Source organism: Urocampus carinirostris, chromosome 18 (assembly GCF_059441175.1).
Source record: "Urocampus carinirostris isolate Australia breed hairy pipefish chromosome 18, RoL_Ucar_1.0, whole genome shotgun sequence".
Classification (NCBI taxonomy): Eukaryota; Metazoa; Chordata; class Actinopteri; order Syngnathiformes; family Syngnathidae; genus Urocampus; species Urocampus carinirostris.
The window spans coordinates 9,334,737-9,353,047 of record NC_142366.1 but is presented as its reverse complement, the minus strand read 5'-3'; the positions used below and the strand labels follow the sequence as shown (position 1 = coordinate 9,353,047).

Below are 18,311 nucleotides of genomic sequence, written 5' to 3'. Positions count from 1 at the left end.
ACTTGAACCTGCGGATTTCTTCTTGACTCTTGATCCCAGCATTTTCTGAGCGAAGGCTCCGAGCAGCAACAAGGGGGTAACTAAATCTGAAAGATATGAGGGAGCAATTCCATGAATAATTTTGTATACTACCAGCAGAACCTTAAAATCACATCTTAAGCTAACAGAGCCAATGCAGGTTAGCTAAAATCAGGGTAATGTTTTGTCTTTGTTAAAAGCCTGGCTGCAGCATTTGGTACCAGCTGCAGGCTCTTGATGCTAGACTTCAGGAGACCATAGAGTAGACGGGAGGTAATTTTTATTAATTAATTATTTACTGACTTTATTTTTAATCAGTCTTCCTATATGTTTTAATATGCAGATAATTTTTATTTATTTTTTTAGCATGTTTTAATAGAATTTAGCTGTGTTGCATCACTTCTTTGGGGGTTTTCATTATTTCTTATTTTATTGGGTTTTCTTTCTTTTTTTTATAAAATTGAGCAGTATTGTATCCTCTTTTGCATTTGTTCTAGTCAAATGCTTTTTTTCTCATTTTGCTAACTTTAGTAAAACACTAAATAAGTTGTCTTTGCACTTTGTTGTAACTTTGATTTGCTTATTTATCCTGATAGTCTTTTATCTTTGTCCCTTCAAAGTCTTTATCACATGTTTATTATTGGCGTGCCACGTCTAATCTCGCTGCATTCAATGTTTTACAATGTTGATTATCAACGGCAATAAAGACAATTCAATTGTATTCTATTCCATTCAAACTAAGAAAAAGCATCTATGTTTCAGACATATAAAGGATGGATTCTTTCTCGAGAGGATAAAGAAAATGTGCAGGTGTGTCAAGGTTGGAAACTACAAAAAAAGTTTTCTCAATTTCCAATTATTGCTCGAAACTGCCCGAAATGTGGACGGCGGAGAAAGACATCGTTGGAAGTCCGATGAGGAAGCTCCTCAAACAAATAGCCGGGGAGCTTCACATGATCACGCACAGGCGTGCATACACAAGCCAGCTCCCCCGGGACCGGGCTGAAGAAAGAAAGGCATCCATATTTGATGCAGGCGCTGCGTTTGCGGACGCATCAAAGGTGGGGTTTTGGGGCGTTTGCGGTGGTGCGGGGGGCTTCAGGTCTTCGTGTGCGAGGCCTCCTCGGCGGCATTCTTCTCACGGTCAGCTGTCCACCTCGAACGGCTTCCGCGGCCCGCGGGGGAAAAAAACCGAGCTGCTGATGGCTTAATAATCATGAGTGAATTATTAATACGCTTCTTTTATCAAGCGCACGCCTTCCTCGTTTAAGCCTGACTTAAAAGGGGTGCAAAACAACTACAGCGAGAAACAGGTTTTGGATTGTCAATATTTTGAGAGGAGATAAAATGGCCGCCAAAGGCCTGAGCACAATTAAGTCACTGGAGAAAATCTGTCGAAATTAGTTGAATATTGGTGCTCGGTGCAACGCAAAATAAATGCAAAATAGCACAATAAAAATAGAAAATCCAAAGACACAAATTGACCAAAATAGATATTTCTCCTTTACAATTTTCTTCCCAGCCCTTTTTGGATGGAAATAGTAAAATTTTAAAGGGTCAGTGTGTTTGTTTTGGCCACTAGATGTATTCTGTAGTCCAACCTTAAACGAGTGCTATAAAGCACAAAGAAGAATTCAAACCACAGAGGCTTTTACGAACCAAACTGCAACACTTTGCTTATCGTTGCCCGCCATTTGAAAAATAGATGAAAAGGAAAGGGAAAAAGAAGACAAAAAAAAGAAAAAAATCACGTAAAACCAGAAAAGAGAATACAAAAGACAAAGGGTTTGAAAAGGGCAAAAAAGGGATAAAAATGAAACACAAAAAAATGGGGTAAGGAAAGAAAAAGGATGAGAAGAATGAAAAAATAAAGAAAATAGAACAAAAAAACGGTAAAAATGGAAAGAAGAGAGTCAAAAAGAGAAGAAAAAGTTGATAGGAAAAAAAAAACCTGGAAAAACAAAAGAACAAAAAAATCGAGGTAAAATTAGAAAAAAGAAAATGAAGAAAGGAGAAAGAAAAGAAGGATAAAAAGACAGGAAGAAAATTAAACAAAGAGAAAGCAAAAAGATGAAAGGAATGGATAAAGGAAAATGGAAGAACAGGTTAAAAGTAAAAATTAAAGTAATAAGGGGAAACAAGATAAAGAAGAGAAAGGAAACAAAAAGAAACAATGAAAGAATAGGTACAAAAAGACAGAAATGAAAGAAAAAAAAAATCAAAGAAAACACAAATAAATAATTCAAGTAAAAAATAATATAAACATAAAAAGTTCAAAGAAAAATGAGTAAAAATGGGGGAAATGGGAAAAAGGATGAAAGGGTTGGGGGAGGAAAAAAAAGTAAGGAAATAAATGGGGGGAAGCAAATAAGGTAAGTAGAAAAAGAAGAAAAGAGAAAAGGAAATAAAAGAGAAGAAAAAAATAACAAAAATAACTGATAGTGGAAAAACAACAAAAAAAAATGACAAAAGATAAAAGTAAATAAAGAAAAAACAATATTGTGTCTCCTATTGTGGAGTTCCACTTGACACATTTTTGGGGCTCCAGCGCCAAAGAGTGAGAGGTCAGGAAAGAAAAGATGTGTGGGAATGTGGGGGGAGGGGTATATGGCAGGGGTCTTCAATGTGCCTAAGGGGCCCCTGATGTGCAGTCTGTGATTTTCTGGTCAAATTATTTTATTAAGTGGTTGACTGAGTCTATTGCATCATAACTATTTTCTGGGAAAGTTAAGAAAAAAGGTCTCCCAAAGTCAAACACGGACATGTCTCCCTTGATGGAGCTCCCCCCAAAGGGACCCACATCACTATTTGAGAACCTCTTATTCAGCCTAACTTCCAATATTTAACCTGGTAATAACATAGTAACAACATAGTAATAACACGATAAGTTATTTTAGAAATGCAAACTAGGCGCCCTTTGCACTTATTAGTAATGATAAGTAGCTCTCAGAGCCCCCTTGTCTATGAGGGTTCCGCCCCCCTCCTGGAGCTTGCGCTCACCATTTGTCATGAAACAAAGAGCGCCATCCGTCTTGGAGGACAACTTTTGCAGCGTGCTTCCAACAAAAGTCGCTAGGCGGCGGTCGGATGAACCGCTAAAGCAGGGGTCACTGAACTATTTAATCCTGCCCGCAAAATAATGCTGAGAAAAGCATAAAAAAACATTGACCTGCGGTTTTTGACATGTCCACCGGGTGTCGCCCAAGCCAGGTGCCACTCCAGATAACACACAGTAGCCGTATCTGCTGACGCCCAATTAGCTGTTTTTTTAATTTAAAATAGAAGTACTTGTCAGTGGTTCTCCAAAAGTTGGGTGCCCCCCTAGGGGGATGGGGGGCATGATGTTCTGCCAAGGGGGCACATACGCATTTGAATTTGTGGACTTTTTTCTTCAACTTTCCTAGCACAATAAAGTGCAATTGCACCACCACCACACTAGGTCCCAGTGGCACTCCCATTTAAGTATTCAATTTGAGTATGAAGTGTAGACACAAAGGCAGACACTCAAGTGAACCCATGAAAAAATATTTAGACGGAAGAGGACACAGGCGGAGAGAGACGGGGTAAAGAGACGGACAAAAGTCTTCTCCCGAAAATTTGACGACTCACTTCACCACGACCACGGAGTGAGACGGGCAAAAAATGGTGTGCTTGCTTTGTTAATCATTTTGGCAGCGGGCAGCATAAAGCCAAATAAATTAAGCTGTCACTTCAAGACATTACACACCAATCGCACTAATAAGGCGTAGATATGGCATGGATGGAATTATCTTGTTTCCACCAATACCAAGCAATTGTTGTTTTGTCTCCAATAATAAATAATAAAGTATCTATCTATCTATCTATCTATCTAACTACCTAACTATATGATGTGTTGTGGTTTAAAGCAATACAATTACACTCAGTGGGATGTCTTAGCTGGTTAACTCTTTCAAAAAACCTATATTTTCCATTGTATTCATGGCCAACATTCTGATAGCCAGCTCCCATTTTCTTAAATGCTTTTTATATCAATGTTATTTTGCAAAACATTTAATTTCATGCAATAAAACGTGTCTGAAATAGCCCTATTGCATTGAAAAGGGGAGGTATTTCTGGACTATTACTCATAATATATTTGTTGTTTGTAAGTGGATTTATTAATGTGTATATTTGATGTATTTTCAAACCAATTGGATGAAATAGTCCCCTGTGAACAAATAGACAGTGAAACACGACCTGTGCAGATAAATGCAAACAAGAAAAATAGATTGGCTTCTGATATCTATTTTCTTCGTGTATTGCCGAGGTATAGGATTAAGGATCTTTCTATTGGCATATACAAACAATTAAATCAATCAATCAATCGGCTGCTTTTTTTCTCCGGCTATTATGAACTCAAGAGAATTGACATTTTTTTCCCATCGGTTTTTAGAAAACGTGCAAATGGCGCCATCTAGAGACCGTAAACGATAACATGCTTGACAAACGCCAACACGAACTTTCACTGGATGGGGATCCCTTTTTATGGCAAAAAAGCGTGTAAGTCAGGGGCTTAGTTTGGGCAGGGACGGAGGGGACGTGTCCCCACTAATATCAAGCAATACATAATACGATAAACTTGTTTACACCGGGGTTGCAAATGAAGTTTCATTGGTACCTTATGTAAACAACAACAAAGACAATATTGAATCGTGGCAATATATGGATTAAATAACAAAAACAACCCGAGGAACTATTTGGGAGCCGAAGGAGAGCAAAGCTGAAAAATCTGGTTCTCTGCAATGATTTGGAACTCCCATCCCTGAAACGGACCATTCCAGTTACAATTAATTCATTAAACTTTATATTGTTGTTTTATTATATTGTTTACTGTTTTTGTTGCACTTGAAGTGTAGGATAATGTTGCTGGTGGGATGTAATAAATATTACAAGGTTCTCTATTCAACTGACTCGAATATACTGATCAGAAATTTTCAAATACTTCAACACACAACTTATTTAGGTAAAGGAAATAGTGACTTTCCCTGGTAACTAGTTACTTGCATCATAGAGTAACTCAGTTACGAACTCACTAACTTTTTTGAAGAAGTAATGAGTAACTGTAAAACTAATTACTTTTTTTAAAGTGACGTGTCCCACACTGGTGAGGTGCTTCTTGGGTAGAGTTTTTAGATGAGTTGTTCATGAACCACGAGTCGATGCGTGTGTTGATGACGTAAGTGGTGACGTTTGAAGCCCCGCGAAGTGGGTGTACCATGAGACTGATTCAGAAAATGATTTGCTATGTTCGAGTGCAGTTCGAAATAAAAGTGGCAAAGAAACCCTTTGGAGAACCACTTAACAAGAACAATTCATGTTAAATCACTTTTTAAAATTATAAGAAATATACATAAAAATAAATATATTTATATATCGATTTATTATTTTCTGAGCATAATTTACACCACACCATTTTAGTGCATACAAGCATGTTATACATTTTTCTGTTTACATGATGGCGTTCTTGAAGCTCAAATGTGTGTGTGTGTGTGTGTGTGTGTGTGTGTGTGTGTGTGTGTGTGTGTGTGTGTGTGTGTGTGTGTGTGTGTGTGTAGCATTTCCCTGCAGGGCTTCACTGCTTTATGGGGCTTCATTTTGCCATCAGTAATCTAAGTGACCCCTGATCGCCACGAGATGGAGAGCGGACTGTGGATAAAGAGTGCAGATGGCGCCAATCTGCGCTATTCGTGCCAATTGTGTGTGACCAATTAGTGGGAAATTGCAAAGCAGGGGAAAAAAAGGAAATGACGCCATCTTGCGTTTTTATTTGTGCATCTAAAAACAAAGACACCAGAGGCGTGTTCAGGAGAGTAATCAGACATGTAGTCGCTTGTTAATCGCTTGCCGCGCACTGCTGAACGTTTTGTAATCGCTCACTGTGATTGCCTTACTGATCCAAAATGGCCGACGACAGTACAATGGATTTCGTTCTACAGCTTGCTTTGAGCGAGTTGGCTGATATGAGCGACAGTTCGCATATTTACACAGTTAAGGTTATCCTAAACGCAGTGGAAGGGTAATACCTGTCTTGCATTGTTCACAAACATTACCAGGCAATGTAAGACGATATATTACATCGCCAACAGCACTCGTCAGGGTGAGATCCTCCATCTTCTGCACTGTCGACGCCATGTTGGAAATCAAAGTAAGCGGTCTTTCTCCCGTGATTACTCGGGCACGCGAGCGCTCAATAATCATTGGCCGTTCAGAAGCTAGCGATAGCTAGCGATAGCAATCGCTCACTCTCCTGAACACGCCTCTGTACACGTTATATACAAGAGGGTCTCAAATGTCGGGATAAGAAAATCCACCATGTCATACTTAGCAAATGTTGACGTATATGTACGTTTTCCTCATTTTTAACATTTTATTTTAATCATTTCAATTTTTGTACGCTGTGCAACATTTCCCCCCCAAAAATAAAAGGTTCAATAACATCAAAACTCATTTTGTGAGACTGATTTGGTATTGCCCATCGGAGCTCCAATCTGATTGATTTCGTTCATTGCTGTAACAGACAACAGCATCATCTTATAGTTTGCTAATATTGTTCCAGTATTTTACATAGAATTTCTTGCTGTGAGTTGATAGGTGTAGCGTTGTGTTGTTAAGTTCATTGCATAACAAAGGGAATTGCTTTCATTAATAAGGGGAGCAATTGGTGGAGGTTGACAACATGCAAGTAACCAGCCCGTTTTTCAACCCGCGCACCCACTAAAACTCTCATTTCCCTTACTAAGGACACAAGGATAGGTTTAAATAAAATGAAAAACACCAGATGAAATATAAAAAAGTAAAACAAAAGTAAAATGGGAACAACACGGTTTCGGAAATACTCCGCTTCCTTGAAATGTTTCAGTCCATTTTATTAGAACCGCTCTCGCCCACCCCTTTCCTCCCGTTTCGCTCGGCTAATGTAATTTAAAGTATAGCGGCGGAGTCTGTGGGGGCTCTGGTGTATTACGATGAGAGTAAATTATTGTGGAAGCCCAAGAGTGCCATAATTCAATTAAATAAAGGAACATTCAATTAATAAACAGCTTTAAAAACATTCAGTTGATAAAAACGGCATTTTAAAATAAAAAGCCTTTAGCAAAATATTCTGACGAAAATGTTATCAAAATTGAATTTTACATATACAGTATATTTCTTAAGTGAAAATAAAACTGTGTATAACCAGTCGGACACACCAAAGATCTGAATCTAAAATTGCCACTTGTTGACAGGTATGCAAACTCAAGTTCTGGATTTTGCTTGTCGTGAGTTTTTTTTCTTTCTTTCCGCGCATACAATGTCGTCAGTGGACTGCGCATGCGTCACGAGTAAAGAAAATCATGCAGCTGGTTTGGAAAGTTTGAAGCAAAACAATGTCAATAACAGCATGCATTGTGGCCTCTTACAGAGGACATGGCAGGAGAAACCTCTCAGAAAGACAGAGTCGGTGTGGATTCGGTGTCTGTGGCCGCCGACGGCCGTCTGGGGGCCGCCTGGAAATTGGCCCCTCCGCCGGGGCCCCTGACGCAGGAGCGTAGCAGCTTGACTAGATCCCTTCGGAAGCGTGCACCCACAAAGACGTAGAGGAACGGGTTGAGGCAAGCGTGAGTGTAGGCCAGGCTCTTTGCCACTTGGCCGGCCACATCTAGGCGCCGCAGGAGGCTGCAGTTGGCGATGGAGGCGCGGCCGGCCTGTGAGGCCTCCAGCATCAGCAGTGCGTTATACGGCAACTGCGTGGCCACGAAAGCCGCCACGACCACCAGTACCACCCGTAGCGCCTTTTGCTTCTCCAGGTTGCGCGCTAGGAGCAGACGCCGAACCACTGCTGCGTAGCAGCCAAACATGACCAGCAACGGCAGCGCGAAGCCGGCGCACACCTGCAGCGCCAGCACCAGCGCCTTGGCGCGGTTGCCGCTGTCGCTGCGATACACTAGCACGCAAAAAGACGCTCCGTCCGCGCCTGTCTTGACGCGCGCAAACAGCAGCTCTGGCAATGCCAGCAGCGCCGACGCCAACCACGTTGTGCCGCACGCCAGCTTCCCGCAGCGCAGCCGCTCCGCCTGTCGCCGGTGCGCTTGTGCCGCCCGCGCCACTGCCACGTAGCGGTCAGCGCTGATGCAGGTTAGCAGGAGCGCACCGCTGAACAAGTTGACTTTGTAGAGGGCCGAGACGGTTTTGCAGAGCGCGCCCCCTGCCCGCCATCCGTGCACCGCGTCCACCGCCCAGAAAGGAAGCGTGCAGAGGAAGAGGAGGTCAGCGAGAGCCAGGTTGAGTAAATACACGTCGGTGGTGCTTTTCAGGCGCCTGCTGAGGACTCGCACCACCGTCAGGTTGCCCAGCGCGCCCAGGGCGAAAATGCTCCACAGGAGAGGGGGCTCGTAGCGGGCGCGGAACTGACGCACCCGGCTGCGGTCACACATGCCGCTGGCGGGCGTGGGGCCCGTGCCGTAGTCGCCAGAGTAGTCCCAGGGGTCCTGGCCCAGGAGAAAAGAACACGCAAGGAACAGGACGGCGTCAGTTGGGAACTCGCAACTGAATTGCATTTTGTCTTTATTGTCATTGAAATATTATATGCAAGGAGATTAGACATGGAACTGCAGGGCAAAAAACTTTAAAAGACCTTTAAGAGAAAAATGATATAAAAGACTGCCAGGAATCGGTTCCCTTTGAGATTCTTTTTTTCTTCTTGCGATTGCATATACATATTTTCAGGGATTTAAGCTTTTATTTCTATTTTTTTTTCAAGTTTTTCTTTTATTTTTTCCTTCTCTGTTTTTTATCTCGCTTTTTTAATCCTTTCTTTTTCATTTTCTTCTTTTCTTTTTTGTAACTGTTTGGTTTTTCTTCTTTTTTACTCGTTTTTGATTTTTCTATGTTTTTTTTCTTTGCTCCTCTCTTTCCCTTTTATTACTTCTTTCCTAACTTTGTACGCGTTTCTTGCTTTTTCTAAATTCTTCTTTTTGCCCCCATAGCAACAGCTGTGGGTGAGGGCGCTTGTCCTGACCTCTGACATGCTTAAACGGGAAAGGCAATGGACATGGGGTGATTCAGTCCTTTATTTTTTTATTGTTTTTATTGAATATTATTTAGTTTTATGTTATTACCCTTACTAACGTAAACTGTGGCATCATATCTTGTAAATGTGTTTGCACCATGCATGACATTTTTTTTAAATTTCCTTGTGCTTTTCACTTGTTACAATGACAATAAATTATATTGTATTGTATAGTGTTGTATTGTATTGTATTGTATTGTATTGTATTGTATTCTATTGCATTGTATTCTATTCTATTCTGGTCTATTCTACGAGACCTTTAATAAGGTGTCACCCACTTGCTTCCCCACTTTGGTGGCGGTGCACACAGCACCGTGCATGCACCCAAACCGCAAGCCAAAAGGGGGCGTGCATGTGTGTGTCACAGCTGCTGGAGAAACCGCACCGATGCGCCGTTTCCTGCCACTTTGCAGCGTGTACAAGAGGTCTCGACATTTTTTTTTTCTCGAGGCTTCCAAGTCAAATAAAGGCCAAACGTTGTAGTTCCTAAACAGAGTCGCAGATATACAATCTGCAGAAAACTTCAGCAAGCTGAAGGCCCTGACAAATATTTCCATGATGCTTGAGATGATAAAACTATTGACCCTCTCATAGCTTATACGTCACGCGTTGCGGTAGAAGCTGGAGGCAAAAGAATGTTCCGTGCTGGTCAGCACACTGAAGAAACAAAGCTTTTGTTTCTGCTATTTCTCTGTTAAAAATAATGTTGTGTGTTTGTGAAAAAGAGAGAGAGAGTTGTGATTAATGCATTAAAGCGAAAAGATTGGACCGAGGCACTCGTCAAAAATGCTTGGGTTTGCAGCGTACATTTCATATCAGGTAATAGAAATTCAATATTTATGATTATTCATTTGAGTCCATATTACTTTTTGTATGGACAAAGTATGTTATTATTTTCTTAGCTTCAGCTAACTGTTCGTGTGTAGCCTAAATGCCACACAAAAACAATAAATACCTGACTAATTAAATATATCTAATAACTAACTTGGATTGTGTGTCCAACAATTGTCTGCAACGCGTCTCGTTTTTATTTTCAAACCACGCATTGTTTACAAGGCTACAGAGTATTTTTTTTATGATTGCCTCAGTCTCTTCTCTCTCTTCTTTTTCTTTGATGAAAATTGTCTAACTCTATTGGGATCCTGTAAAACTTCAATTTACGATCATTGACGTTTTTTTTCTCCGAAACACAACATGACGACATTTTAACACCGGAACCAAAGCTTGCTTTCTTCCATGTTTTGACCGGTAAGGAGATTCTTTTGCCTTTCAGATAAGCCACGCCCATGAATACATCACAATGTTTACAAACAAATGAAAGTGTCTATAGGCTCTTTCCCTAATCACTTATTTCAAAATCTTGAAGGTGCTGTCCCCCCTAGATGTGTGCCTGATGATATTGCTTTTTATTTTATATTTTGTTAAGTCATGTTTATTTGTATAGCCCTTAATCACAAAGAGTCTCAAAGGGCTCCACAGACCACAGATTATTGCAAACCACAGACCATTATTACTCTATCCCCTGATCTAAAACCTACAAGCGGGCAAGGAAAAACTCAAAAACCTTAACATGAGGAAAATGAGGAAACCTTGAGAAGGGACCGCACATGAGGTAATCCCCCTTCCAGCATGACCAGGCTGCAATGGATGTTGCAATAATAATGTGGATGTTTTTGAGTAAACAAACAAGACTGGGGATCTTCTTGTTTTTATTTGGTTGCATATGAATCTCCCTAAGGGGACCAGATACAATAAATTAAATTAAATTAAATTAAACTATATCCTATGCCTTCATTTGACAATCCTCCACTTAACATTTATGTGAGGTCCAATTGTTTTGCATATGCTCTTGTTTAATAGATACAATTGATATCTAATTGTAATTGTACATCTTGCTGTAATTTCTATTGACATTAGCTCAACTCATGCTATTTTATGCTAATTAATGCTGTCAATATTTAGTGGAATGCCACTTTCAACTTATGTCAATTAAATTGCATGTTCATTTTTACGAAATTTGAATAAACAATATATGGGATGTTGATAATATTAGGTTAAAGGCACATTGTGTAATATTTAACACCTAGTGGTAAAAGACCTATCATTAATATTGATCTGAATAGTAGGAAAAATACATGAAATATCATATAAACATGCCTTTTTTACATTTGTAGGTCAAAAAAATTGTATCTATTTAAATGAGGCTCACATAGATTGAGCTGACATGATGGGCAGCCTTCTTGCTGCTACGGAGGCCACAAAAACCCCCAAAAAATGAGAAGAAAAAATGTTACAATTTGGTCTCTTTTAGTCTCCGTAGTTTGTATTCTTCCTTTTCAGCACTTTTTTGGCTTCGGTACACAATATAATGGCATCTAGTGGTAAAATATTACACACTGTCAATTTAAATATAGGAAGAGATTACAGTATATAAAATAATACGCCGTATTTTTCAGGATATAAGGCACACATAAAAAAACTGCTAGAACTTGATAATCCAATGCACCCAACAGAACAGATAATACAGAATACAGAAATCAAATAATATTGCAATAACCCCTTTTCTTAAAAGTCAACTTAATACCAAAGGAAGCTCGAAAGGGAAGTCCAACTCAATCATTTGTTGTTCTACTTTAGACCGCAAATCCAGATAAAAGATAAAAAAATGATAAAAATAAAACTACTCACAGTGAGCAATTCATCAGTTGCTGTTGTCATGAAGGGCCAAGTTAAAAAATCTTCCATGTTGTCTAAAATGAGTAAAAAAAAAAAACCTTTCAGAGAGATTATCAACCTGGTTAAGAGAGATGAATGTTGGCTGACCTTTTTAAGCTTCTTCTTCTTCTTTTGTGGCGTCAGATTTGTCCTCAGCTGCCTATTAGGACCTTTTAAGATCACGTGACCATCTAGCTGTTGCCTCCTCAGGGCACACTCAGCTCGAAGACATTGCTTTTATACTGGTTTTCTACTGGTTTAGAACTGTTGTGACTGGAGTACCCAACTATTTTACCCTAATTATAGACCACAATACCACAATCAAGAAAAAGTTCCACTTTCTCGAGGGTTTTGGATGCAAGGACTGCACAGTTCAACCCAGATATTGAATATTATCACATTTTAAAACAAAACGAAATCAAATGACAAGTAAAACCAAAACAACTAAATAACAATATGAAATTCAAAACATTTCATCAAGTAGCTTTGGCCATCTTTTAACAAACCCAACCTTCAAGACATGAAAAAGTGCATATATATATATATATATATATATATATATATATATATATATATACAGTAAGGAAAATAAGTATTTGAACACCCTGCTATCTTGCTATTTCTCCCACTTAGAAATCATGGAGGGGTCTGAAATTTTCATCGAATGTGCACTACTGTGAGAGAGATAAAATAAAAATAAAAATCCAAAAATCGCAATGCATGATTTTTTCAACAATTTATTTGTGTGATACAGTTGCAAATAAATATATGAACACCTGTGTATCATCTAGAATTCTGACCCTGAAAGACCTGTTAGTCCGCCTATTAGAAGTCCACCTGCTGTCCATGTATTATCCTAAATCAGATGAACCTGTCCACCCCATACAATCAGTAAAACTTTAACTTGTAACATGGCGAAGACCGAATAGCTGTCCAAAGACACCAGAGACAAGATTGTACACCTCCACAAGGCTGGAAAGGGCTACAGAGCAATTGCCAAGCAGCTTGGTGAAAAAAGGTCCACTGTTGGGGCAATCATTAGAAAATGGAAGAAGCTAAACACGATGGTCAATCTCAATCGGATCCCCATGGAAGATATCAGCTTGTAGGGTCTCAATGATTCAAAGAAAGGTGAGGAATCAGCCAGGAACTAAACAACAGGAGTTGATCAATGACCTCAAAAGAGCTGGGACCCCCGTTTCCAAGGATACTGTAGGTAATGATTTGAAATCACGCATTACACGAAAGATTCTGCTTAAACCAGCACATGTGAAAGCCCGTCTTAAGTTTGCATATGACCATTTGGATCATACAGAGGAGTCATGGGAGAAAGTTTTGTGGTCAGATGAGACCAAAATAGAACTTTTTGGTCATAATTCCACTAAGCGTATTTGGAGGAAGATGAATGAAGAGTACAAACTGAAGAACACCATCCCTACTGTTGAAAATGGGGATGGTAGCATCATGGTTTAAGGGTAGTTTTCCACACATGGGACAGGACGAGTGTACCGTGTATTGTGAGATTTAGGGAAACAACTTCCTTCCCTCAGTCTGAGCATTGAAGATGGGTTGTGGCTGGGACTTCCAACATGACAACGACCCGAAGCACACAGCCAGAAAAACCAAGGAGTGGCTCTGTAAGAAGCATATCAAGGTTCTAGCTTGGCCCAGTCAGTCTCCAGACCTGAATGCAATCAAAAATCTTTGGAGGGAGCTCAAACTCCGTGTTTCTCAACCCAGAAACCTAACTGATCTAGAGAAGATCTGTATGGAGGAGTGGGCCAAGATCCCTCCTGCAGTATATATATATATATATATATATATATATATATATATATATATATATATATATATATATATATATATATATATATATATGTATATATATAAATTACACACAAGCATTAAGGTCCAGTGTTGCCAGGCGTGGCATCGCTGGGCATTCTATTTGGGGGAGGTTGTTGGGGCCATGGTTTGTTCAAAAAGTGCCAGGGATTCACCATGGAGAGCCAAAGAACAGTATGACCACATGCAGCTCCAGAGCCGCTTGCAGACAAAAGCAGATGTTAAGCCATTTTGTTGGTATTTATTGGGGGTGCCTTGACACGAAACCTCGCTTAGGACACTCCTAGAAGCCTAAGGTACAACTGTGAAAATCAGTTCAGCCGTTTCAAAGCCTATAAGCCCCTCACGAACACACAACCACAAAAAAAATTGGGATTTACATATAAGTTTACATAAGTTAAATAGATGTACTGTGAATATTTCAAAACAACTCAAATTATCTAATTTAAGCAGATATACTGTACTTCATTCACTGAAGCTGAACAAGCAACCCTGCACCGTGGGGGGAAATATATAATTCTTCTGTAACATTTTTTTTTCCACAATTTGAAAACCAAACAAAAAAAATGCAATTTAAAATGATTTAAGTAAAAGCTTATCAGAAAATACATTAAATAATATTTTTTAATAAATAAATGCTGAAAAGCTTACTTTCACATTAGCTCAGTTTGGGAGGAGCAGCCATGTTTTTTGCTTGTTTTGCTTCCAATTTGACGGCTGCACAAAAGACCCCGATCTTTTTTTGTCTTCCCTTGTCTTCAAGATAATAAAATCAATTTATAGAAAAACCCTTTGCTTTATCTGCATTTCAACATTCTCCAGCAAAATGTATAATAGTATACATAGCCATAATTATTTAGTATATTATTAGTACTCAATACTCCAAATCAATACAACATTTTATTTATATCTGTACATTCAAGGAAACTGCGGGTCAGATGTATCGACATTTCGTTCTGTATACACGTGTACTAGAATGACAATAAAGTAGATCTGAATCTGAATCTGAATCTGAAAATGACTGCTCTTGTTCTGTGGTGTGAGATTGCAGCAGTTGCAGGGGATTGTCGCCATCTACTCTTAAAAAGTGTCATCGACCCTTAGTTATTTTTTCCCCCCTTTTCTTTTCATTATTTTGACAAGGCAAAGACCTGCGACTTACTGAAAACAGATCCCACTTTTGGGTTGCAAGCCACTGGTTAAGAAACACTGCTTTAACATAATCACATGGGCCCCCTTCCTCACTCTGTGGGGCCCTCACACGTGAGAACTTTTCAGGTTCCTCTAAACTGAAATTTTGTGGCCACAGGTGGACTGCTCGGTGTAACTGAAGGCTGAAAGTGAAATATTGGTGTTTGCGCCGCACCCAAAAATGCGCTCAAGTGAAAGTTAAGCAGGATTTCCAACAGATAACCACGAACTGGACCCACCATGGAAGGAACAATGGGCATAACCAGCCCGTTTTGGGGGTGCTCAAGCAGCCTCAAATTCAAGCTAGGCACTGGGGCTTTAAGTCAAGTCATGTTAATTTGTATAGCCCTTAATCACAAATAGTGTCAAAGGGATGCACACACCACGGATTATTGCAAACTACAGACCCGTTATTAGACGATCCTCTGATCTAAAACCTACATGAGGGCAAGGAAAAACTCCAAAACCTCAACATGAAGAAAATGAAGAAACCTTGAGATGTCACCGCACATGAGGTAATCCCCCTTCCAGGATGACCAGGCTGCAATGGATGTTGTGATAACAAATAATACACAGATATTGTCAACATGAAATATAGGTCATTCATAAACTGTAGAAAAGAAGTGCTTTAATCCTAGATTTAAACAGTTCCACTCGAATTTCAGAGGGCAGATCATTCCACAACACCCGAATGGAGAACGCTCTCAAACCTGCGGTTCTCTTCTTGACTCTTGAGATAACTAGTAGACCAGCATTTTCAGAGCGAAGGCTCCGGACCGGAAAATAGGGGGAAATTAAATCTGAGAGAGATGAGGGAGCAAGTCCATGCATGATTTTGTATAATACCAACAGAACCTTAAAAGCACATCTTAAGCTATCAGGGAGCCAATGCAGGTTAGCTTAAATCGGGGCAATGTTATCAAACTTTCTTGTCTAAGTTAAAAGCCTTGCTGCAGCATTTTGTACCAGATGCAGGCTCTTGATTTTGGACTTGGGGAGAACTGGGAGTAGTACATTACAGTAATCGAGACGGGAGGTAACAAACAAATGAATAATAATCTCCGCATCGGACTGGGACAGCATAGGGCAAATTTTAACAATGTTGCGAAGATGGAGAAAAGCTATTCTAGTAATATTTTTAACGTGTGTTTGGTAGGACAAATTGGGGTCAAATGTGACACCTAAAATTTTGACTGAGTCACTGTGGGTGATATTACATTTGTCAATATTCAGAGCGGTTTTTGAGAACAGGTTTTGGCATTTAGATGGACCAATATTAACATTTCGGTCTTTTCAGAGTTGAGGCGCAAGAAGTTGAGTGACATCCATCTTTTTATCTCAGTGTGGCAGACCTCCAAATCTCCAGTTTAGTGGGGCTGATTCCTCCATCGGAAGATATAGTTAAGTGTGATCTCCGTAGCAATGAAACTGATATTATACTTGTGAATAATATCACATAAGGGAAGCATGTTAAATGCTGAAAAGAAGGGGGCCAAGTACTGAAACCTGCTGAACACCACAGGTAACACGAAAGAGCTCAGATGTCATTTCACCATATTTAACACAATTGCGTCTTATCTTAGAGGTAGGATCTCAACCATAAGAGGACGGTTCCTGAGAGACCAATCCATTTTTTCAACCGTTCTAGTAAGATATTATGGTCCACAGTGTCAAAGGCAGCACTAAGGTCCTGCAACAGCAACAGTGATGAAGCGCCGGAGTCCAATGCCAGTAGAAGATCATTGGTTACCTTAACCAGGACCGTGTCAGTAGAGTAATTAGACTTGAATCCTGATTGCATAGATTCAAAAAGATTATGCCCGAATATAAAATCATTCAGCAACACCACAACTTATCTTGCAAGAAATTTTTCAAAAAAAGTTCTGAAAAGCGTTAACGTATTCTTAGGGGCGAGTAGGTCTTTTTTTATATTGATTTGTCAAATTATCAATTTGTGGGGCTGGAGCATGTTGTGTGTGTTTCTAAGACAAGCAGCAAGAGGAAAAAGTAACTTGGTTTGATTGGGAATCAAGTTGATCTCTTGGACAACTTCTGATAGACATTTAATGAGGAAATGACGGAAATTCCCACGTGCAAAATACAAGTGCGCCACTGAAAGCTACAAAACCACAAAAGGGGAAGACAGGTTTGCAATGGAGGCTCAAGATTTCACACCTCGCCCTGACGATGTTGCTCCAAATTAAACATGTGACATGATCACAAAAAAATGTGTCAGGCTAGGAAAGGGAAATGCATCAAATGACAGCAGTCACATTGCTAACCGCACAAGAGGCACACGAGGGGAACCGCACACAAAACACAACAAAAACACGGGAGTTAGTCACGCAGTTCGACTGACAACCTTCCCTTCACAATAGCCGCCTGGGAAACGGAGGACAATTCAGATCGAATATACCTAAATATATTACATCAATGCAAATTATTTATGCGTTTGGTCATTTATTTTGTGGTTTATTTGTTTTGGTATTTATTTCATTTTGTATTTTGTCACAAAATGTTATTCAAACGAAGGGGTGGGTCAAGCTGACTGAGCTTTTCATTGGTTGATTATTCATGAACAAACCGGCTACCAATCAATTAATAGGTGAAAAGCTCAGCCAATTTGACCCGCCCCCTTACTTGATCACACTTTATAGTGACAAAATACACAATACAAAAATACACTAAAATAAATACTGAAAAATAAATAACAAAAGCATAAACTATTTGCATTGAAGTCATATTTCCTGGACTAAAAGTCACAGTTAAAACAAAATTTTGCAAGACATTCAAAGTGTGCCATATATGCAAGGAGATATGTTAAATTAAATTGGAAGTGCATCATTAGAATTAAATCCTACTACGAAAGGTAACCATTTTTGAATAAAGGAATCTATTTTGGCAGTGAAACCAGTTTTGTTCTTTTGAAACAGGTTATTACTCTCTGCACCCCTTGATCTTAGTTTTAAATCCATGCACCTTATAGTCATATGCGCTTTAATTGTGAACCTTTTTTGCAAAGGGCCGTTTTTGAAGGTGCTTTGTAGTCTGGAAAATATGGTAGGTGATTTATTTGTGTTGATTTGGTTGTGGTTTGCAGTGGACTCAAATGCAGGGGAAGAAGGCACCGAGTTAGGCTGCTCAACAATTATGGTATTTAATAACAAAATCAAAGTTACAAACAAGTGGTCAAAGAACAACTATCCAAACTAGAAAACAGAAACCAAACCTCACAAACCAGGATGAAACTGGAAAGCAATGTGATGGTGAAACTGATGGTAATATATGATGATGACCCAACAGAGTATGATGTCTAACCAGTGCTCAGATAGGGTGGGCCCAGGTGGGGGTAATCATGACCAGGAGAAGAGAAATTGTGTTTTGTTCCACAACTGTGCGGTACGTGATTTTTGTGGACTTTGTTTCAGTTTGCAGTGGACCCAAATGCAGGGAAGCAGAAACCACGCCAAAG

General features: G+C 39.6%; 1 protein-coding gene across 1 annotated transcript; it reads right to left on the bottom strand.

The window, feature by feature from the left end:
• Window positions 1–6,493: 6,493 nt before the first annotated feature.
• On the bottom strand, window positions 6,494–11,914 carry LOC148348309 (C-C chemokine receptor type 9-like). The gene is made up of 2 exons (XM_088322233.1): window positions 11,777–11,914; window positions 6,494–8,507 (listed from the first exon to the last, which is right to left on the bottom strand). The coding sequence occupies exons 1-2, from the start codon at window positions 11,831–11,833 to the stop codon at window positions 7,464–7,466; spliced, it is 1,101 nt and encodes a 366-aa protein (XP_088178359.1). The 5' UTR covers window positions 11,834–11,914; the 3' UTR covers window positions 6,494–7,463.
• Between the last annotated feature and the right edge of the window lie 6,397 nt (window positions 11,915–18,311).